We start from the raw sequence: 24,027 nt of genomic DNA, 5'->3' as shown, positions 1-24,027 counted from the left end.
GTTGAATCCAACTAAGTATACATTCAGGATGATCGTCAAAAATTTTCTCAAATTTCTCATATCGCAATAAGTAATCGAGGCCAACTCAAAGAAAATAAAGGTCATTATCGATATAAAGCATCCCAGCTCCAAGAAGGAGATACAGCAATTAAACAGAAGGATTGCCATGCTAAGCCGATTCTTTTCGTAGTCGGGAGAAAGGTGTCTACCTTTCTTCAAGACCTAGCGATAAATGGACTTCTCATGGTCAGATGAATGTCGACAATCTTTCAAAGATCTGAAGAAATATTTGATGTCTCTCCCACTACTCACAAAATCAAAGAAGGAAGAAACACTATATCTTTACTTAGCAACTTCTTCGGAAGTAGTTATTTTGGTCCCTGTCCGGGAGGATGAAAATTGAATTCAACGATCAATCTACTACACTAGTAAAGTACTTTACAATGTAGAGATAAGATATTCGAGGATGAAGAAGATGATCTATGCTCTAATTATATCAGCTCAATAATTTCAATCATACTTTCAAGCACACTCAATAGTCATCTTGATGGATCAATCTTTGAAGGTGATCTTACATCGATCAGATACTTCCGATCGAATGGCAAAGTGGATGATCAAACTCAGTGAATTTGACATATAGTATCACCTACAACCATCAATGAAGGCTCAAATCTTGATTGATTTTATCAAGTGTACTATATCTGATGACAGATCAGATCATAAATCCAATGACAAGTCAAAGCAGGTTGAGAATCTAGAAGCCGAACCTAAATCAGTATGAATGCTACGTATTAATGGAGCATCCAATGCCCAAGAAAGTAGGGCCGACCTCATCCTCACCAACTCCAAAGGGACTGTGACTGAATATGTCCTTCGGTTCAACTTCAAAGCATCTAATACTTAAGCCGAATATGAAGCCTTACTAGTCGACTTAAAGATTGTGAGAGAGCTTGATGTAGACAACTTGAAGGTCTTCACCGACTCACAACTGATCATCGGACAGGTCAAGGAAGAATTTGAAGCTTGAGACTCGACCATGATGATGTACCTTCAGAAGGTAAGGGATCTCATTCAAATCTTCAAATATTTTGAGATCTATCACATTCTAAAAAATGAAAATGCACATGCCGATGCACTATCTCGACTGATGACTACTTCTTCCAATCTTCTCGATCAAACACTCATCGAATATCTCAAACAATTAAGTATCGATAAGGTTGATAAAGTGTATCAAATAAATAATGAACCAAACTGGATGGACCTGATCATTCAATACTTAACCAATGGTACCCTTCCGGAAGATTCATTAGAAGCCAAATGACTAAGATGGATGGCTTCTTAATATGTGTTGATGAACGGACAACTATACAAAAGATCATTCTCTCTTCTACTGCTTAAGTGCTGAGACCTATCAAAGCCGACTATGCTCTTCGTGAAGTCCATGAAAGGATTTACAGAAATCACTTGGAGGGCAAATCACTGGCCTATAAAGTTCTGTGATATAGGTACTACTAATCCACCATAAGAAAAGATGCAGCTAAGCTTGTTTGGAGATGCGAAGCATGTCAAAGGTATACCAACATACAGCATCAACCAGCAAGCTAATTGACACCAATCATTGCACCATGACCATTTGTATAGTGGAGAATCGACATACTCGGTCCCATCCCTCCCACAACCAGTCAAAAAAAATTTTTAGTCATCGCAGTGGACTATTTCACCAAGTAGGTGGAAGCTGAACTCCTACGCAAATCACTGAAGAAAAGATGAAAGACTTCATTCAGAAGTCTATCATATGCAGATTCAGATTGTTAAATACTATCATCACCAATAATGGTCGATAATTCGATAATCAAAAATTCAAAAAATTTTATGCGAAACTTCATATTATGCACAAAGTCACCTCTATCGGCCATTCATAATCTAATGGTGAAGCGGAGGTAACAAATCGAACAATCCTAAATGGTCTTAAGGCTCAACTGAACGAAGCCAAGAATTCGTGGGTAGAAGAGCTATACCCTATCTTATGGGCCTATCAGACAACTCCTCGCATTACAATAGGAGAGTCATCATTCAACCTTACATATGAACAGATGCAATGATCCCATTAGAGATCGAACTATCATCGATGAGGGTCGAACAGTATGCAGAATCAAGCAACTATGACTGTCGAAGGGCTGAGTTGGACTTGCTCCCAGAGTTTCGATAGTTAGCTCAAATAAGAATGGCTGCATACGGACAAAGAGTAGCCCAATATTATAACGTAAGGGCCAAACTGAAGGTCTTCCATCCTGGAGACTTAGTCCTGAGAAAAGTAGAAGTATCAAAATTCTTAGATTAAGAAAAACTATCTCCAAACTAGGAAAGATCTTATCAGATGACCAAACCATTTCGTCCAGACGCATACCAACTAAAGACCCTCGATGGAACGACTGTCCTCCAGACGTGGAATGCAGGCAACCTTCGAATGTACTATCAATAAATTGTCCATATGTACAACATATTTAAAATGATATGATTGGTTTTCAACAAATTCTCGATTGGATATATGATATCTGACGATGACTAATCGATCAATATACATACCAATCTAATCTCGATCGAACGACTGTATACATTGACTCCAGTTGGTCGACTCTACATATCAACATTGGGAAAATAACTATATATGCCGACTCAACTACAATTAAGTGGAATAATAAGCTGACTGACTTCGATCGAGCCAAAAATATACCAACTCAACTTTGATCGATCGAAGAATATTCGACTAGCCCTCGAATATTAAATACTTGAAAAAATTCATGCCTATAGTTGGCTAATACCCGACTAACAGGCAAATCTTACAACTTCAACAATCAATTGTTAGTCGGCATATCGATTGATAGTCGGCATATCGATTGATAGTCAACTGACAATTGATATTCGTCTACATTGGTAACGATTATCTACAACAAACGACATATTCAAAAAATTCAATACTTAGAAAAATTTGCTTTCATTCATTTATCAACAAAGAATTACAAAATCAAACTAAGATCTGGTTACAAAAAGAAAAGTTGGACTACAATCCGATAACAAAAGTAAAGACCTATGACATCTACGACGACTGCTACTGCTCGATCTCCTCAGCTGCTACACCGATCACCATCGTAGCTTCAGTCTCCTGGCCTTCGATAGTAGCCAGCTCTACTTCAGTCGACATCGGTATGACTTCTTTAGTCAGAGTAGCCACTTCATCGATCGGCTCTATTTCTATCATCAGGACAATGATGCTGCTCAAATTCAAGTGTGATAAAGATTCTTGATAGCATCTCTATCATCTTCATACCTGACTCAGTAGGTAGTATTGCTGCCCTCGAGGATTTCATTCTTGAAGTCTTCGAACTTCTTGTAGTCCTCGACGGCCTGCTCCTACGCCCGACTAAGAGCCTCCCAAGCTGAATTCACCTCCTTCTTGGCGGAGGCCGACTCTACATCGGCCAATGCCAATCGAGCTTCGATGGCCCAATGCCTCTCCCATTCTTCCTCCAATTCCTCGATACAACCATCACGTTCCCTCCGGAGATGACTGATCACATGCTTCTTCTTCTTAATTTGCTCCTCTTAGGATTTGGCCAACTGCTGACCCAACTCTAACTTGACTCTAGCAGACTCCAACTCAGTTTTCATACAGGAGATCTCCTCCTGATATTTCTCCTCCCATTCTATTGTCGCTTGAAGACTTTCGATAGTAGCGGCTTTCTCAGTGTTCGCGGCCACAACCTTGTCAGCCCATGATCGATAGAGATCCACGATCGCCTTGTACCCTTTCTCTAGTACCGACATATCATGCACTAGCTAAAAAGAGAAGAGAAGAGTTAAAAAAAAAAAAGAGGTATAAGAAAGGCAGATGGAGGACAGAGCACCAACTTATGCTAAGGATCATTGGATAATATGATGAGAATATGTCAGACATGGTCCGACTCTTCCTATTCTCCCGATCAATCAGGAGAAGTGCAGCCTCCAAAAGCCACTTAGCTAATTTTGGGTTTGCCAAAGCCAACTCATCAATGGAAATCTGAATGTCAAAGAGCTCCATAAAGTTCGTCGGAGCCCCATCATCAGTCAAAACTTCTGATGCCTTCCTACATCCCTATGCGGATGACTGATCTGCAGAAATCGCCATCCATTCAGGTGTGGATGGCACCTGAGATATGGCCAGCTCTATATTGACCGGCTCTGATTTGAGCATGGGTGGCACCCGAGGAATGTCGGCCCTCCGCTGCCAGCTCTAGATCGGCAACCACAACAACATCGTCATCACTTAGTTGCCTAATTGACGAGTGAACTTCAACTGGTGGTAAAGCCATCAGAGCGGACAATGTGACAACCGCTTTGGCAATAGCTTTAGGGATGGTCACCGACTGTGTGTTGGGCCGAACCTTCTTCGGGGCATGAGAGGGACCCACACTACAGTGGGCCTCTTCTTGGTGGTGAATTATTGGATCTCATCCATCGACGGTTGCACCGAAGGTTGCATCGAAGGTCGATAGCTGCAAGCAGAAGATAACAACAACTTAGTTACAAATTTGAAGTCAGATAAGAAATGAAAATGAAAGATCGACTATGCTATGCCTACGACAAGTGTCGAACTAAGTCCAACGTCATAAAGAGCTTGCTCCATCAATAGCTTCCATTGCTGAGAGACTTCCATATCTTTCAATCAAAGGAAGTCTTCTCTGTCGATGGCTTCGACTCGACTGTTCTCATTCGGGCTCATCCTCAGATTCTCCCAGGTAGAGGAAAAATCTCAGGGCAAAGAAAAAGAAATAAAGAAGAATTGGATCTTTCAATCATGGATCGAAGAAAGAAGGTCGGTAATAAATGACAAACCCTTCTTCAGACTGAAGAACCACCAACCCTCAATCTTAGGATGGGGGCGAAGGATAAAGAAGGGTCAGAAAAGAGGAACATGAGGAATGGTTGGAAGCATATGGCACAACAGGGCAAAACTAATGAGAAGCTAGTGTGGACACCAATCATCATGGTTCATTATGGCTCAATTGTTGATGGAGCCTTTTTATTTTGAGTCCTGTAAATTTTAATTTTTGAGTCCTATAATGGGGTTGTAATTAGGTCCATAAATTGAGTTTGATTGAGTCCAAGTTTGAGTCAACCACTTGGAAGAATTTCTTATTCAGTTCATGCTTAGCCACCTAGAAAATGCATGCCCAACACCTTTAAAATTGGATGAGTTCAAGTCAGCACCACTTTAGCACGTGCACAAAAATTGGAGATGAAAACTGAATACCATCACGACCAGATTAGGAAGATCTTCATGCATGCAAGGGATGGGAAATCTTCACATGGCATTGACACGGCCCATCTTCGTGCACGAGATAATGCCTCCTCATGCAAATCTTAAAGTCGCACCTTTCTTTCTATTTGGATTGTTAGAGTTTCCATTTAAAAAAGAGAACAATGGTTCTTGTATGGATTGGATGATTAAGAATAAAATTTATGTTTTCCTCCTCTCTACGTGTTCTCATCTTCCTCCTTTCTCCATCTATTACTCTTTCTACCTTCCTTCCCTCTCTTCTTTCTCTTCCTTCCTTCCTTCTTCCTTTCTCCTATCTCTCTTCTGAAATCTCCCTCAAGGCTTGAAGATTGAAGGACAAAGAATTCACGGCAAGCCATCCATATGCAGGATCCATTTCAGCACCCATAATTTTCTATTCTCCCGAATCCCCACCTTCCTATCATAATTGCTAATTTATTTTTGTTATTGCAGGTAATTCTTCGCATGTTTGGATCGATTTTTCGTGATCTTGGACAATGAAAAGATTTGCAAATAACTATGGGCTGATCTGACGTCCGATTCCTCCCTCATCTAGAAATCTTAATCGACGTGTTTGTGAGACCCCTTGCTTATAAATATATTTTTGAGTAGATAGTTATTGTAGAAAGTTAAAATTCTTATTTTTTTATTAATTAGATTTGAAAATTTTAATCGTGATCTGATATCCTAATCATGGATGATTTCTCAATCGTCTACGGTCTGATTCTAAATCTAGGGGCTGTTCTTTTTGCATGCATATTAGTAGTCTTCCTATTTTAGTATGATCACTCCCATTGTCCGCTGCTTGTGGGTTATCTAATGATTTGTTTATAAATTGGATTGCTTGCGTCCTCTAGATCTTACCTTGTCCCACATCAGAAGCCGAATGGAATTTGACACAAGTTGGGCTGGACAAAGTCAGTAATAGTCCAAAATATTCTGAACGTAGTCTGGAATCGAGAAATGAAGGCCGGTCTTAAGGTTGTCTATATAGAAAGCAACTTGATCTGGAGGAGAAAAAAATCACCTGATCATTCGGACCAGGAGCATATAGTCACAACTACTCCGAGATGCAATAATGCTCCCGGAGGCAGACGATTGTGGATTCGGTCAGAGAGAAAGCCTTTACTGTCGAATTCGAAAGGGAATCACCGATCGAACTAGCCGGCCAACCATATTAAGGGGGTTCAGGATTGGGTCTATCCTTATCTATCCTAACCTTATCTTTATCCTTCCTACTACTACTTGCTAGTGATAATGATAGAAAAGAAAAGGAGGCGGAAAAGTGGAAGGAAGGAGGAAGGCCTAACTTGAAAACTAAAGGAGCTAGAGATCACGAAAACATAGGGAAGAAAATAATGATTTCCTGGAGCTCTCAACACCTGCTAGAATCCTCCAATGGAACCTTCAATAGTCGACACCCATGGGAGACGCTCTCAAATTCTCAGCTGTAGCAGAGAACTTGGTCAGAGGAGGAAGGCAATCCTTATATATAACCCGTCAATGGCTGAGATATGTTCATTCAAATCAAGATTGTCCAAGATTCTGATGCATGGCAACATCTAGACTGACCGTCAGTCGACCTTTCAATGCATCTACCTCCAGATTGAGATGTGTGGGCACAATCCATGTGAATCGACAAGAGCCAACAACCATCGGACATGTGGCAACTCCTGACTGGCTAAAATCAAATCAAATCATTTCGCTATCCAATCGACTACAATATTAAATAACTATCTCCTCGAATCAACATCCCAATGATGATCACATAATCATTGAAATGACAAAATGGCTGGAGACCTTTCGATTTTTGAGAGAATTATTAATGCCTGCAGCCAAAATGATCGTACAATCGGGATTCGAAATAACATGTGGTGACTCCTTTCATCCAACGTGTCAAGCCACATGTCAAACTATATGTCAAGCCATCTTGGACTTAGAAGTGGGGGGCAACTGTTGGGCTAACTGGACCTGCTCCCCAGATTCACGATCGGCCTCCCAACTATGTGTCGGTATCTGATGATAAACCATCAAAACTAGACCATCAAACAAGTTCTATTTCAACTATAATATCTACAAAGCTCATCGTCCGACTTTCTATCGGCGCCATGGACACGGACATCCGACTATCAGTCGATACATCGACAGACAGTCAGTAATTTTCAATCGACTTCCTTGGTAATTCTAAGTCAACCATAATGACTTGTTCAATATAACTAATGGTAAGTCGGTATATCAGAATCATAAATCGATGGCCAGTCGGTATATTACAAGCACCGACATACAGTCGGTACGCCCACATCATTGACATACAGTCGGTATATCAGAAACCGTCAGTGCAAAGAGCATGTAACGGCTACTCACCATGATTATTGATGGGCATTAACTGTGCATCTCACGATCATATAATATCGAAATAAGTAGGACCCCACGTGCCTAACTGTCACAAACAGTTATGCCCAAATTGCCTATATAAAAGAGAGGCAATAGAATAACGGGGGTAAGATACTTTTGGATTAATATTCTGCTAAAATCTATTTTCAACTATTCTGCTCACCACTCTCCACTAACTTAGGCATCGGAGGATTTCTGTCGGACATAACTTCGGTCAGTATGGACTTGTTTTGCAGATCGCTTGTTGTCCAACTCAGGCATACTCGGGGATTAACCACAACAGTAGTCATAAAGTTTAATTATCTAACTTATATTTGTATCTATATCCATACCACCCATATCTGATTTGTATCTGTATCTATTTAAAATAAATATAGATGTGAATCTTTATATCCGACTAATATTCGCATCCATAATTGTATTCATCAAATAAAATAAATATGGATATGAATATACTAATATCTGATCCGTATTGGATCCAATTTCAGCCTTACATGATAAGGAGGGCTGATAGAAGTGACGGCCAGACAAAATTGTAGTCAAAATGAAGAAAACATTTTCCCTTTTCAATCTCAAAGCAGGGGAGGTTGAGATGTGGCCTTAACAAAGATAAAGAGCCATTGGAGGATATGGGTCAACCATTTGCCTAGTTGGCTAGGCCCATCATGGATGTCGGTGACACAAACAGTTGGCAAACGACCCATCACAATGATAGTTTAGGTCTAGATTCACACAATAAGAGTGGCCCTACCTCAAAACAAGGCTGCCCATAGCCGAGCTCGGGATCAACCACCACCAAGCGGCAGGATTTGATGAGTTCACCGGCCTTTTGAACATCCATGGAGACGGAGCCAGAGGGAGAAGAAAAGAGAGAGGTTCCAATGATGTTACCTTGCTCGATGGAGGACTTGGTTCTTGAAATAAAGGACAAACCAACCATCATTTGCTTGGTGAAATCACCGGCAAGTGGGCATCAGCACACCCTTGAGAACATGGGAAGAGCAGGCAAGGTGGTTGGATCGATGAACGATGGTGATAGTGAGGGGAATCAAGGGAGAAGAATGAAGAGAAAAAGAGGGATGAGGAAGAAAACGAAAGAGCAGCAAGCATGAGGAAGATAGGTAGTTAGGTTTGTAAGTACGTACGTATATGTGTGTGCATGTGCATGCGCGCATGTCACGTGTGCATGTATACAAGAATGTGTCCATCTATGTAGTAGATAGATAAATACATAGACATAGATATATTGTAAATTATTTACATAAACAATACATGCATACAAGGAGGAATCTAATTGGGCTTGGCTTTAAAAAATATTAATTTTGAGTCCAAAACTTAATATCAAGCTAGACTTGCTTCCATTTTTTAGAAGATTAATTGAAACCGGAAACAAGCTGAACATAAGCAGCTCAGAAGCAGCTTAACTTAAATTGCCAAATGATTACCACCAGTCATGCATTGTTAATGGTGCCGATCGCCATTTGCCATTTCAGCCCTCTCTTAAGCGTCTTTAAGAATAAAATACTGGCTGTGATAATTGCACTGTAACATCAAATGTGAATGATCACCAAAAAATAAGAGCACTGTTTTCTTAAATCAGTAGTCCCCGAATAAGAGGATATTTCTACAGTTGCCATAGAGATCTAAGGACATGCGTGAAAGAGGATATTCAAGTCCTTCATACACCCACTGAGAAATGAGATAGGGAAATTTAAAAGAAAAGAAATTTTAAAAATCCTTATTATCTCACTGAAGATCAAATTTATTGTCGTTGTCACGGACAAGAAAAAGGCAGCACTCTTTGCCAGTATATCAAGGATACCTGTAGAATAAAAATTTCATTTTGAATTAACTGTGACAACAAAACTACAATACTTCAACCAATTAGTCACTGAACCACAACAAACCTTTGCCACAACCTCAGAATTCTCTCTTCCGGTGGGATACAAAAAAATTTATCATTGAATAGGCCTGTTAGTTCTGGTGAATTTATAACATGCAAACACATTTTACAGTTCATTCTTTTGTCTGGTAGAATGCTTGCTTTCCCGGACCAATTCTGTCTTGTCCAGAAATTTATATCCAAATGCTGCTGAATGCTTCCTCAATTGCCCTCCTCTTGCCCAGTTCAACGGTCCATCCTCCAGCTCTGGCTCCTCTCTCTGCTCGTAACTTCATCGCTTCCTCATCGTCAACCGCATAGCCCTGCAGGGGATCAGCTGGTCCTCCAACAGGGACAGGTTGTGAAGCCATGCCTGTTGGACGTGGCTGTGCCAGCCCACCGCCCAGGACAGCTGCAGGGGCATACTGCCCTTGCACACCAATGCCACCGCTAACGCCTTGAGAACTTTGTCCAGCACCCTGTGGTTAGATATCATTTGTACTAACATGAATCAACATTTCACCCATTCAGATACAGCATCCTATCACCAAAAAAAAAAAAAAAGGTATCTCGAGAAGAGCATATCTAATATTAAGCGAGAGAAGGTTTTCTGTGACCATACCGCTGACTTTGTTTTTGGAATCACTTTGTAGCCAGACTCAATAAAAATAAAAAATACTATTTTTCTCCTACATTTCTAAGTGACTCCAATTTCCATTCCCCAATAACACACCCCTAAGTCCCTCCCCTGATATTCATCCAACCTTTCTCTTTTTGTTCCATTAGATGCATTGCACATGCAACTACAAGTATTTCATTAAGGAGCATGCAAAATTTATATTTTATATTTAAGACAATAAGTAAAGGCTATGATATGGTACACTTTAGGATCAACAATATGCCAAAAGATTATACTCTAAATTTTGAAAAAAATGTAACAGAAGGAGAAAAGGAAAACATAAATATTATAAACAAAAGGGTTAGGCTTAAATTACACAGAGTCACACATGGTATAGCTCTTATAAGGTTATATCTTTTTTGAATTAGATGATGGAGATCCCACATTGATGATCTAAGTGGTTAGATGTGATCTACTGACCATAAATTGCTTGCATATCAAAAATTATGATTTGGATATCTCTGACCTATGCATCAAATAGTCAAAAAAAACATGTATTGTTTCATGTTATTTAAAATGTCCAATTTTCGTATTGTTTAAATTGCAGAAACTAGCTGAAAAAAAGGAGAAGCAAGTTGATATTGGTTGGGAGCATGAAATGATTCTGTCACCGACACCATCGGAAGTGCAACTAATATGACTCTGACTGGGGATGCATAGAGTACTAGACTAAAGCAACATCAAGCTAGTGGTTACCTTAATACAGCTACATGTAAGAAGTGTCCCCAAGAGCTCCATCAGCTTATTCAGAAGCACTTTCATGACTTCAAGGAGAGAAAGAAAGAGACAAGACAAACAAAGGTTGATCATCGAGCAACAAAGCCACCATCATATCACTCCAGGGATTTGAAGTAAGGTGTTGAATCTAGATAACATGAAGGAGACTCAGATTCAGGCCACCATACAGGACATTTTTGAATGATCAATAGCATAGAGGAGGTTGCTAGGCATATGGCACAACTTGGGTCCTTGTAATGGGGATTCTAATTTCTTGACTGCCAAGGTAAATCCTAGATACAATAGCAAATCAATAAGATTGGTTGTTCCTAGAGTTAGCAAACAAATAACATCTATATTTAGGGTTTTTACCAATAGGTAGGAAAAGAAGGCCAAAAATATGCCAATATGGGCCACTATTCATGACTTAAATCCACATCTTCCTTAGCAAAGACAAAGCAATAGAGGATTGATTCCATGCTCATCAACAATGAAATGAGGAATACGTGGGGAGCTATACAAAGTGATTCTTCTATAGCCACATCCCTGCAAATATCACAGAGAACACCTTCTATTGTGCTGTGATCGGCTCCATCTAGAAGGCTGCTTAGGTGTCAATCCTCCCAGATGACGAATATCTATGGTGACTTGATAATGATGAGTTGAAGAGTTGGTTTGCCTTCTATCAGAGCAAGTGGGACACATATAGGTTGACAATAATATGTGATGGTTGGATGGGGTAAAGGAGGCAAAACATCATCAGTTTTATGACATTGTGACAAGACATCCTAAGTCAGTGGATGCTTTCGAAAGCTGCATGACATGCAGTACATCCTAAGCTTGATGGAGGAGGTCATTAATCAGATAAGGGTGCAGCATGTCATGCAGGTGGTTATACATATTGAAACAAAGGACAAGACCATCGATGATATTCTAACAATCAAGAGGCAGCACATTTTCTGGTTATTTATTAGACTTGATCATCAAGGCCACAAGATCCCGACATGCACAAGCGGCATAGAAGCTCCATGAGGGACTAGCTATCGAAATGTATTTTGTGAATAAAATTTACTTGGTACATGCATTTTTAGGCTAGAGTTTATAAAATAGACTAGTTTCCAACCATACAAAATCCAAGGACTACCGTGAAACAAAATATTTTGAAACTATGAAATGTAAGCCCTTAAATTACTATTCCAAGTATGATAAGCTAAACTAATCCTAACAGCCAAAAAAAATTGAAAATAAATAAATAAATATATAAAAGCCCTAAACCAGTAGCATGTTGGTATGCCTGGTGTACCATATATTGTTGGTACAATTCCGTACCATCCCGCCGCTGCTGCTGCTCCTCTTCCCCCTTGTTCCCTCTCATTTTGATTTTCTATCATCTTCATCTCTACTAATATTATCTCTGACATTGCCTTCCTAACCCTCATAGTATCTTGCTTTATCTACAATTATAAATTTGTGATCTAAACTTCTGTTATAGAAATACTATAGAAGAACACCTATTGACAATTTTTCTTTAGAAACTTGTTTCTAGGGCCGTTTCTCTTCTAAAACCTAAAATGAAAATATTTTGACCTTGAATTTTACAATCGCCAAGAAACCTTTTCTGCTCTATTTTCTGAAGCACAACAACAAGGTAATTTGTTAATCCAAACCACTATTTAATCTCTTCCTAGGTTCTCCACCTTGCAGGCCATCTCCAATGGTCTTGCCTCAATTTGGTATCAGAGCTAAAGAGTCCTACTTTGTTCTTCTTCTTTTACTTGATCCCATTTCTATTCTCTTTTTTCTTTCCCTTTAATTATGTTATCCAGTAATGAGCTATTCCAAGAATAATGTTCCCAATCAGCATGTTAAAGAATAAGAAGAAAGATAGTTTGACATCTATCAAAATGATCTTGCATCGATAAAATTTATGTTGCAATCAATTACACTAGCCCAAGGCATTGAATTGTGTATTAGTGTAGTTCCACCGCCTCAACTTTCAATCATCAACAAGTGTCTGAAGAAATGCTTTTAGTGAACCACATATCTAGCTATATAAAGAACCACAAATCAAAAGTGTCACAAGCAAAGATCCATCTGACAAGAATTTTCTGAATGAAAATCTATCCATTGAAAGTCCTAGAACCATGGAACCTTTCCATTAAGAGACTGCATTTGAACATGCACTATGCCTAAAGAATCTGGTGAATAAGAGCGAAAGCTCTAAAGATGCAATTTTGGAGCAATTTCAAATTCATGAAGGCATAGATTGCTAGCAATCAAGGCCTGTGCTTGTATAAAAGCACTTTGAAGATCCATTCCTTGCTGATTTTGTAATGTCATCCAGGAATGCTATCAATCGGGTGATCAAAAGCTTTATGGCCATTGATCAATCAGAACCAGAAGAATCAATTAATGTTGTGATAGCAAGAAGGTCCAAAGTTGGTCTCCATAATCACATTTTGAAAACCCAACAACTGAGCATAAGGATGCAAATTATCAAGATCTCAAGGACAAGATCCATGCAACAAAGTGAATGATGGCAGATAAAATTATATATTTCCTTGCATTTTTTAAACTTTTTATTTAGGTGATCTTTGGAATAGGTTTTAGACTCTTGTTTTAAGTAGGACTTGTGTCCTGCTTTAGGCACATATCAGGATGGACAAGTTTTTTTAAAACAAAAAAATCATTAGAATTAGATTTTTTTTCCATATTTCAGGTGTCTTTCTATACAAGGTTATGTCGTATTCCAAACTATTCATTTTTAGGAAAATTTCTAGAGATTAGGTGCTTATTTGTTAAGATCCTAGTTTTAGTTTGAAAACGTCATTTGAAGTTTATAAGACAACCTATTAGGGCATGATTTAAAATCATTATACAAGATTTGCTCTGAAAGAAAAGAAGGATTTCTTTAGGCTAGGTTTGGTTTGTCTCTTTCCTCCTGCCTCCTCTCTCTTTTTTATCTATCTTCTATCATCTTCATCTCTACTATTATTATCTCTATCTCTGGTTTTCTAACCTCATTGTCCTGTTTTCTCTATAATTGTAAAATCTGTGATCTAAATTCTGCCATAGGACTAAAATGGACCACCACAATTTGACAACTTTCTGTTCGAAACTTGTTCATAGGACCAATATCTCTTTATAAAATCTAAAATGCAAATGTTTTGACCTTCTTGACTTTACGCACCAAAAAAAACAAACACTTTCTGCTCTGATTTCTGTAGCAGGACAGCAAGGTAATTTGGGACCAAATGTGCATATAAATCTTTTCGCTGATCCTATGACTTCCAGGTCATCTCCAGTTGGTTCTGCATCAAGGGCTTTCTGTCTCTTTGATGAATGCTGACATTTTAATGATGGACATGATGGATGAATAATATCCTAGAATGTCATGTTATTGTGTGGAGTACATGTTATAGTCTGTTTATATGAACAGTGACTAAATGAAATTTATAGATATTGATATTATTGCTCCAGAGTATGGACTATGCTGTTTTACCAAATCATTTGGTTTATGGAACTCGTTTATATATATACATCATCTATTAGCATATCTAATATGTCTCATATCCTAGTTTTCTAAGATTTTTCATACTGGCACATCCACATTTTAATATACTTGTATCCTTGCTTCATAGGTAGGTAGCCTAACATTTGGAACTACAAAATCGTAACAAACGACTGTATGAACTAAAGAATTGGACAATAGGATAGTTATGGTACTTAGAACCATGGCGTTAGTCTCACCAAGTTACTACACAAACTGCTACAAAAATGATATCTATTGCACAAAACCTAGATCATATCTGATGCCCCACAAAAGATCCAGGGAGAAAATGATTTCAGATGGCAGGTCAAATTTACACTACCACAACAAATTTTACCTTTTGATTCTTATTGTGAAAGAAACCTACCATACGCTTACAAAATTATTTATGTTCAATTTCTTGAGGGAACTGAAGTGCATGTTTTGAATTACTGACAAAGTTTAGGATGTGAAGAGACTGTGATCTAGATCATTTTTGGATTACCCAGATTGCCCATTTGGTTTGATCATGTTATGAAGATGCATAACAAAATTTGTGCACAACATGAAAATTAAAACACTTCTTAAAATTTCAATAAGGACACAGGACAAATTTTACTGGGGAAAACCTTCACAAATGCTTAGCAGAATTTCAGCAACTATAACTGATGGTTACAGAGTGATCCACAAGAAAGTATTCTCACTCGTGAGATAACTCAATGAATCTTTATATGCCCATTAAACAATCCATCAATAAATCTTTTTCACTAACTACAATTGTGAGATAAGCATGCTCCTTAGCATTCTAGGCTACAGTGAGATCAGATCTAACATCATGAATGCAGGCATGAAATACTAACCTATAGTTTGTTAACAATGAAAAATAGCATTGCGCTTTTGGTATCTAGTGACCCAAAAAAAAATATATTGAAAGCATCACCTTGAAATTGCATGTCTGATATTTGATTATGGTTTTGCAGAGTAAAGGAGTCTTACTGACAAGCATCATACAAAAGATTCATTTAGGAAGTAACAATGCACTCATATTCTTCCAGCTCAAAGTTATGTGGCCCTTCCTAACCCATCACAAAGCAAAGGCCAGATGCAGAAAGGTGGCAAAAGGTGAAAGAAGGCACCAGAACTTCACTGAAATCACTCTCCATTAGATCAACATGCAAAAATTTCATATGTGAAATTCCACAAAATGTCTAGTTATACCTACGTATAACTTACAGCATGCTATTTTTATGTAAATATACGAAGTTCAACTTCAATTGTGTTCATAGTTCAACTTCAATTATGTTCCTTTCTCTCTCATTTTCACATGATACTAGAAAAATTACAGAAACTGGGATGTCGGACCTAGACCCAGCATTTATTAATTTACCAGAAATCCATAACGCCTAACTCTTTCTAATGCACTGATACTATATTTAAAAGAAAAGATTTGCTTACACAAGATTTGTCAATGATCACCAACTAAACATAACTTCTTCACTACATGCATAGCATGAGGCAAATGATAATCTTGATACAGGTTCACTATACCATCCCCAATCGCCTGGTTCAGGCCATATCAAACCAAACCTGTGGGGAACTAGAACAGTTCTCACAGTCAGCTTGATGAACAGGCTGAACTTATAAAAAAGCCCCCTTCTAGATCAGTTACAGCTCGATCCACTCCTGTTGATCCCCCACCACATCCTCTGAAACCTTTGTTCCCCCATCGCAGACCACCACCCCCCCCCCCCCCCCGCTTCCTCCAGTCCTTCACTCTCACTCCTGCTCCCCGTCATTCCCAAACTACTATCACTGGACCTGCAAGACCTAGCTACGAATCAATCTGCGCCTCCAGGTGAGTCCCCTCTCTCTCTCTCTGCCTCCCTCTCCTTCTTCCTCTCCCCCTCCCCAGAATAGTACAATATGAGCCCGTACCATGCCAAACTGGTTGCTGGCTGGTATGCCCAGCAAACCTTGATTCTTGATAATTGACATAGATTAGCGAGGAACTTGGAAGTTCTTGTTTTAATTCTCTCCCTAAATAAATTAGTTCAGCAGTTGTTGCTTAGAACTGGGGAGGCACACCAAATGTTTAAGAAGAAGAAGAACAAAATGGGCCAAAATGGACTTGCTATATCCTTGGAACTGGTGGAGCACTAAAATTCCAATTAAACATAGTTCATCAGCTTTCAACTATATAAAAGAATAGAAAACAAATCATGTGCACTCTATGTCCCAAGAGTTCAATTACAAGACAGACAACATGAAACCTAACCAATAACTCACCACATCAGCAAGATCTGTCTTTATAGGATTTTCCCGGCCTGCCCTGAGTGCTGCTGCTAGTTCTTCAGCCTAAATGAAAACATTGTCAAAGCGAGAAAAATAAACTTGGTAGTACACGTCAAAGTTATTTCAACATTTCAAAATTTAGATAATCCAGACATGATGGGACATAGAAACAGAAAAGCAAAAGGTGTCGTTTCTGATATATAAAACAGAAACAAGAACTGTATAATAAAACATACCTTACGAGCTCTAGCATTGATTATTTGTTCAGCATTTTCTTCTTGGTATTTAGCCATCTTAGCTTCAATTGCAGCTACATCTATTCCTTCAACTAAGTTGGAAGCTAAGAAAGGAGCAAAGCGCACTACTGTTAAAGACACATGGCATATAAAATAAATGGAAAGATAGGTAAGTTAATTATTATACTTACTCATATCCTCAACTTCTTCCAAATAATCATTGTACTCTCTCAAAGAAGGAAAGTCCTCCTCCCTTTTATTAAATCTGCAAAAAAAAAAATGAAAAAGTTTTATTCAGAAGAGCAGAATGATTTAGGAATAAGTAGTTAATCCATGCACTTTGATTCTAACAAGTTTAATAACAGAATCATAAAAATCTTGGTTTCGATTGTAGAACATTCTTCAGCATAAAGATGAAACTTATAGACAAAAAACTGATTAAATATAGAAAAAATTTCAAAAAGGAAAATGCAGGGGTTGACTTTGTCAAATGACAGCCATGGATGTTACTCTTTAGTCATGACATTTAATGTTTTCCTATAGATGTGAATAAATGATAACTTATAATCTTCTATGGCATGTACACATATTTTGCTGTAAGTGTGACAAAAAAATAGAGCTAAAGAAAATCTGCTTAATTTGAAAGGTCTCAAGATGAGCCACCACTTTACATGGATGGGTGGGATGCAAAACAAATGCTCAGAGACAAAAATCAAATGATTTGGATGCTTACTGTGCATGCATCTAGTGTCATAAATTAAGTATTTTCTATGTAGCTCTCTATATGAGGTCAAGTCTCCAATTTATCTGAATTTCTTTCCAACACTATTTAATAGGTATGTATTATATGCTGTTCATCTTAGCTTGAGGTGTCTTGCATTACATCTGTGCATATAACAATCCTAATATAGAAAATTCCTATCTCCAAGATTTGAAATATTTCACAAGGTTTCACCTTATCTATAGTAACGTTCAGTTGGTATGATTAGAATATAAACTTTTAGAATACCCAAACTACCGAACAACTTTGTTAGCATGAAAATTCTTCTAGTGTTCTAATTCTAGCACTTTCACATGATTAAAACAACAAACTTCAGCTAGTGTATTTCAGATCAGTTCTGTAACAGCTTTGTAAATAAGTCAAATTTGGATCTGGAAAATCAATCAAAACAAGCTTCAACCTTTCTGACAACCACAGCACCCATGTTTTGTCTTCAAGTCTGCTTTACACCTTCTAGAGGCACTTCCTCATAAACTGAATTGCCAGTTTATACAGTTATATCTTCCGTGAAGGCAGAAAATACATGTTTATTGAATTAAATGCAATATCTCACTAGGCTTCTAGAAATTAAATTTAAAAAGAAAAGGAGAGAAAAAGAACAGCTACTTGTTTTGAATGTTTAGAAATCATACTCCCACCTTATTATCATTAATTTGCACCAAAATTTTCTCCAACCACAGTAACAACTAGTTAAGACCCAAATGGATAATTAGAAATAACATGTTCCAATGAGTTGTGTATCAACCACAAGTATATAATTTGCAATTCAAATAAGGAGAAAATTCTTAGCATAGTAATGGGTATTAAACACTGATGATGGGAAATGAGAATCATTATGACAATAAACCGGAGAACAATTGTTAGAGAAAAACAGAAAACAGCTTAAAAATAGAATGGTTAAGAGTGCAGAGACCAACATACCTTTCAGGAAAAGGCAAAATTGTGAAAAGAGGAGGAAGGGGGAGGTGAGGGAGGGGTGGGGGTGGGTGCTTGTTTCCAACTGTTCATTTTCTGCTTTCCTTACCAAATGGCAAGTATTGGTATGGACAAAAATGTATGTTACTTTTTATCAAATCACATATGAAAAGTTATGACAATTTTTGAAAGAGAAAATCAGAATTTTAGGTCATCAAGGAAGGCAAGAAAGACATGATTTGGAAGTGAAGTAGAGAGGAAGCTGAAATTTTTTTAAGCGACCTGAGAATAACTTGGTTGCAGAAAGGGAATAGGATTTGAACATTCTTCCACGGATATGTCAGTGGTAGAAGAAAGAATCAGGTATCTTCAACTGAATTGCAAGGAGCAGCCTTAACTATGAAAGAGGACATAGCAGGGGCTTCTGTAAGTATTTACTGAGACATTTATGTTGAAGAAGGTTGGGTAAAGGCTAATTCACATACTCACCATCCAAGCACCCTATGCTCCCTAATGATGAGCACCAGGGCCAACTGGGTTTCCCTGACTTTATACCAGAAGTTCTAGCATCTCTTGCAAAATAGATTCCTCTTCTGTTCAACAAGCTATATTCTAGTATTTTGGAACTGGATACAGCTACTTCATCACAATTGATTGGAAGAAAGATAATTCCTCTATACTGAATGATTATAGGCTGGCCAATCTCATTAATGGGACATCTGAAATTGTGTGGAAGGACCTAGAAAATGAGTTGCAACCTCATATAGAACAGCTAATAGACAAGGCTTAATATTTAGACTACTTTTGCTAGCTAAGGGTTGGTTATATTGGATTGCTGAGCATGTTCGGGTGAGATTATTGCAAACTACAAGGAAAAATTCTAATTGCAATTCATGAAATTGGACTTTAAGAGGCAAACAGGGCCAATTGAAAACGTCCTGCAAGAGTTCTTGAAAGTTTGAGGTTTTGGTAGAAAATGGAGGATATGGATGAATTGACTCTTATTTGGAGAGTCAACTATCAGGCTGCAAGGAGAACCACGTAACTGGACTCAATGCCATAGAGGATTCTAGCAAGGAGATCCTACAAATTGTTGCCTCTTTGTACCACTAGCTAATGTCTTAAGGACACCTTGCAAAGCCAGTGAATAAAGCCTTATTAGAGGCTTGAGTCTCTAACAGTTTATAGCGCAAACAATAAACTTACAATTTGCAGATTACTTTACTTTTGCATTAAGCTAAAGAGCATCAGCTAGTGGCTTCAAAATTTGTACTATATGAAGTGCAGCTCCCAGTGAGCCTTAAAATCAATTCCAACAAAAGCCTTCTAGTGTATTTGGGAACACACCCGAATGAGGTCCTAGAAGTGGCCAATTTCTTAAGTCTCAGCTCCATGACCTTCTCATCACCTATCTTGCAATTCTCCTTCATTCTTGCTCAAAATAAGCTGATTGCATGAAACTGAATAGATAGAATGGATAGAAGACTAGGGGGATAGAATCCAACTCTCTTCAACAAGAAGGCTAACATTAGTGAAATCACTGCTTTTAGCTATGGCATTTTATTGGATGTCCATACTCTACCTTCGTAATTGGCTAGAAAGAAGATTGGCTGCCATAGAAGAGATTTTGTCTTGAGAAAATCTAAGAGACAATTGGTAGTTAGTGCCTAGCTAATCAAAGAGTACTATGTATGGACAAGGAGGGCTGGGATTCAAGAATCTAAAAAGTGTCAACATTGCATTTGCAGATAGTGGTGAAAATTATTCAATCAGTGATTGCGGAACCATCTGAACTGTTTGGTTCGGATGTATCAAACCATACCGGTGGCAGACCAATACCGGTGGCAGACCAAGATGGTTCGAACATTTGAACGAGACATCAGGGAGGAGGGGGAGGGTAAAGGAAAGAGAGGAAAGGAGAGAGGGGGGAGGAGGGAAGGAGAAGGAGAAGGAGAGGGAGAGAGAGCCTCTGGAGCCTATTTGAGACCCGTCGAGGCCGCCAAAGGGCTGCTACGCCACTAGAGGGCTAAAGGAGGACCAATGAGGAGGAGGGAAGGGAGAAGGAAAGAGAGGAAAAGACAAAGAGAGCGAGGTGAGGAAGGAGAGGGAGAGGGAGCCTCTAGAAACCACCAGAGGCCACCGGAGGATCTGCTAGAGGGCCAAAGGAGGCTCAATCAGAGCCGATTTTACTTAATCCTGATTTTTTTATTTTGGCGATATAAAATAAAAAAATGAAATAGAGGCTTCCGCCTATTTCGATCAGGCCTCCTTCGGCCCTCCAGTGGCCTCGGTGGGCCTCCAAAGGCTTTATCTCCCTCTCCTTCGCTCCCATTCTCTATCTCACTTTTCCTCTGTTTCCTTCTCCCTTCGCCCTCCTTGCCAACCGTCCTCTAGCCCTCTAGCAAGCGCAGTGGCTCTCCAACAACCTCCGAAGGCTCTCTCTCCCCCTCTCCATCACCTTCCTTCCCCCCTCTCTCTTTTTCTTTCTCTTGTTCTCCCTCCGCTTCTCTACCACGTCGATTCGAGCCTGGAATGGAACGATACAGGGGTGTACGAAACCATGCTGTCAGCCAACCAGTCCGGACCCCGGTACCGGCAGAACGAATCTTGTATTTAGTTATCCTAGTTATGAAGTGGTTTGATCCAATACAACTACTATCAAAGAAGGCCTGATGTTAATTGTAGAAGCCTTAGATTATTGACAACACCTTTCAGGAAGGCATTAACAAAGTGGAAAAGCCTTTCTTCACTGAGACGTCAGATTTCATGTTGAAGGTGAGAGAAATATTAGATTCTGGTAAAATGTTTCGATTCTTCTATGATGTCTTTCCTGATATGTAAAATTTGGCCGTTAAAAAGTACAAAGCAATTGCAGATCAAACCTTTGTGTGTGTGTTTTTGGGGAAAGTGGGGCTGAAGACTATAAGTTCACGATGAGTCCAGCAACTTCTATCAATCCTGAAAGGTATACATCTAACCGATGCAGGAAACATTTCATTTGCCAAAGTTGTTTGGGGTCGCTTCATGCTGTAACATTTCAAAATTTCAGACCCAAATCACAGATTTAAGATCATATTGGACATAGAAAGTTATGGCTCTTCTGATCATATCCAAGCAAATCACTTCACTTTCTCACTTTTTAAAACTGTGAATTTTGCGTATGTTAAAACTCAAGAGCACAAGTCCAATACCCCTATGAAGTACCCTAATTGTTGCATAACACTAAAAAAAGAAGGGGAAAAAAGGAAAGAAAATTTGGGACTGCATTCATGATGACGATATCAATATCTTGATTGAGTGAGCTTTTTTGCTTATTGGGGTTTATCAGTGAAATTTATCAAACATCTTCACATTTGAAGAGTAGTTGTTTTACTTGTGATAAATAAACGTAGAGAAACATCACAAACGATGCACGCTCGACTATGGATTTAATAGTTCTAAGAATAACACGGAGAGAGAAGAGAGAGAGATAGGAAGTAGTACACGTTGGCGATCCTCCTTCGGATGGCCATTTCTTTGGCCCAAGAGTTGGTGGCCGACGAGACCACCATGGCTTCCACCGCAACCGCCAACACCACCACCACTCTATCCACCGCTCAGCTGGGCGTCGACTTTAATCGGTCGGCCGGAGACGAGTCGCAAGATCGGCAAAGAAAACAGGCGGATGCCGCTGGACCATGGTTAATGGTGAGCCCACCGGTTCCAGGATGCCCAACTTGTACATAAACATTCAGATCAATTGTTTCAACATTAAAAAAAAAAATCTATAATTATATCTTGATCAGCATGCCATACTAGTTATAGTGCTGTACATATGCATGCACGTTGAGAAAAAAAAAAACTAATAAATCGGTAATATTATTAGACAACTAAATATTGAGTCCAAACGAATATATGTTTACCTCATAATTTTTTTTTTTTTATAATAACGAATCATTTAAACAAGTCTTATATGAATACATCCAAATTGATCTATAAAAAATCATCTGAATACTCCACAAATAAGTCACAACCTAATTAGCTCCGTATTGGCCTCTTGAAAAATATGCCTAATGCACAGACTTGTACATTCGGATAACAGAATAGAAATATTTCAAAGAAGATGATGTGAAACAGGCCATATAGGCCCATATGCATCCTGAATTCAAAACACCATGGCGGAATCACCCTCAATAACAATGTGATCCTTGTGTAGGACCCTCTGACATAAACAATTTCAGCCCACACAGTCCGAAGCTCCATCCTAAAAATTGTAGGCTCGAATAGTTGGCAGCTCCCTACCACAATCAATCTGGAGTCAAGCCCACGAATCACGAAAGCCGCACCTCCCAACCTGTCCTGGATATTTCTACAAAATTGACCTTAAAGTATCTCAACAGAGGGGGCTTCCAAATAATAAACACCTGTCGGTATTCTAAATACAAAATTTATAGTTGCTATAATGTCCAATAATGGAATGGGCATAATATTTGTAGTTTTTTTGCTCTTTTTTAATCTTATTTTCTCAATTATTCACCATAGTTTTTTTGTTATAATAATTATTATAACCATAATCATTATTTTAAACCTAATGATTTAGTACAAGCCATTAATATTAACCTAATATTATAGTTAATAGGAATCTAATAGTATAGAATGGAAATATTTTGCTCCAAGTAATGAAGCTGAAAATGAAGAGAGAAAAAGAAGAGTGTGACTGAGTTTCATTTGGCTAAGGGTCTATGATATGGTAGACTCTTTTGTAGACAAACAAGAACATAAATAAAAAAATATTGCCACGCTAATAAAAGGGCAAAATTCTAGAAGAAAAATAGGCTGAATAGGTAGATGTGAAACAAGTTAGAAAAAAACATCCTCTCCATTCTCTCTTCATCCTCTCCATTCTTTCCAAAGGATTGTTTTGTCAACCATGATAATTAGCCAGCGAGAAATTATAGGAAAGAAGGCTTAGAAAAATAATAAAATCAGGATCTTTTCTTATTTTTGGCCGTTGAACACTCACGTGAAGCGAAATTCAATGCAGGGGTAAAATGGTAATTTTAAATTTTTTCAAAATTATGATTTTATAGCGAAAAAATATTAATTAATCTAATTAATTAACATGAATTTACCCTACACTAGGATCTAAATATGATATATAGTATGCATGCATTTAAATTTGAAATTCGAATTTGAACAATAAACACTTTACTGTAATGTGTTCAGAACACAATACTTTTGTGCGGGTAGTAGATCGCTGCAATCTGATCACCGTCGGGAGAGTCTGATAGTCACGATGCAGCCAC

General features: G+C 38.5%; 1 protein-coding gene across 1 annotated transcript; it reads right to left on the bottom strand.

The window, feature by feature from the left end:
- Positions 1 to 9,561: 9,561 nt before the first annotated feature.
- On the bottom strand, positions 9,562 to 22,431 carry LOC105033574 (uncharacterized). Its single transcript, XM_010908433.2, has 5 exons — positions 22,226 to 22,431; positions 17,238 to 17,311; positions 17,047 to 17,150; positions 16,805 to 16,873; positions 9,562 to 10,072 (listed from the first exon to the last, which is right to left on the bottom strand). The coding sequence occupies exons 1-5, from the start codon at positions 22,291 to 22,293 to the stop codon at positions 9,788 to 9,790; spliced, it is 600 nt and encodes a 199-aa protein (XP_010906735.2). The 5' UTR covers positions 22,294 to 22,431; the 3' UTR covers positions 9,562 to 9,787.
- Between the last annotated feature and the right edge of the window lie 1,596 nt (positions 22,432 to 24,027).

The sequence above is a fragment of the Elaeis guineensis genome, chromosome 9, assembly GCF_000442705.2.
Source record: "Elaeis guineensis isolate ETL-2024a chromosome 9, EG11, whole genome shotgun sequence".
NCBI lineage: Eukaryota > Viridiplantae > Streptophyta > Magnoliopsida > Arecales > Arecaceae > Elaeis > Elaeis guineensis.
This window is presented reverse-complemented; position numbering and strand designations above follow the sequence as displayed.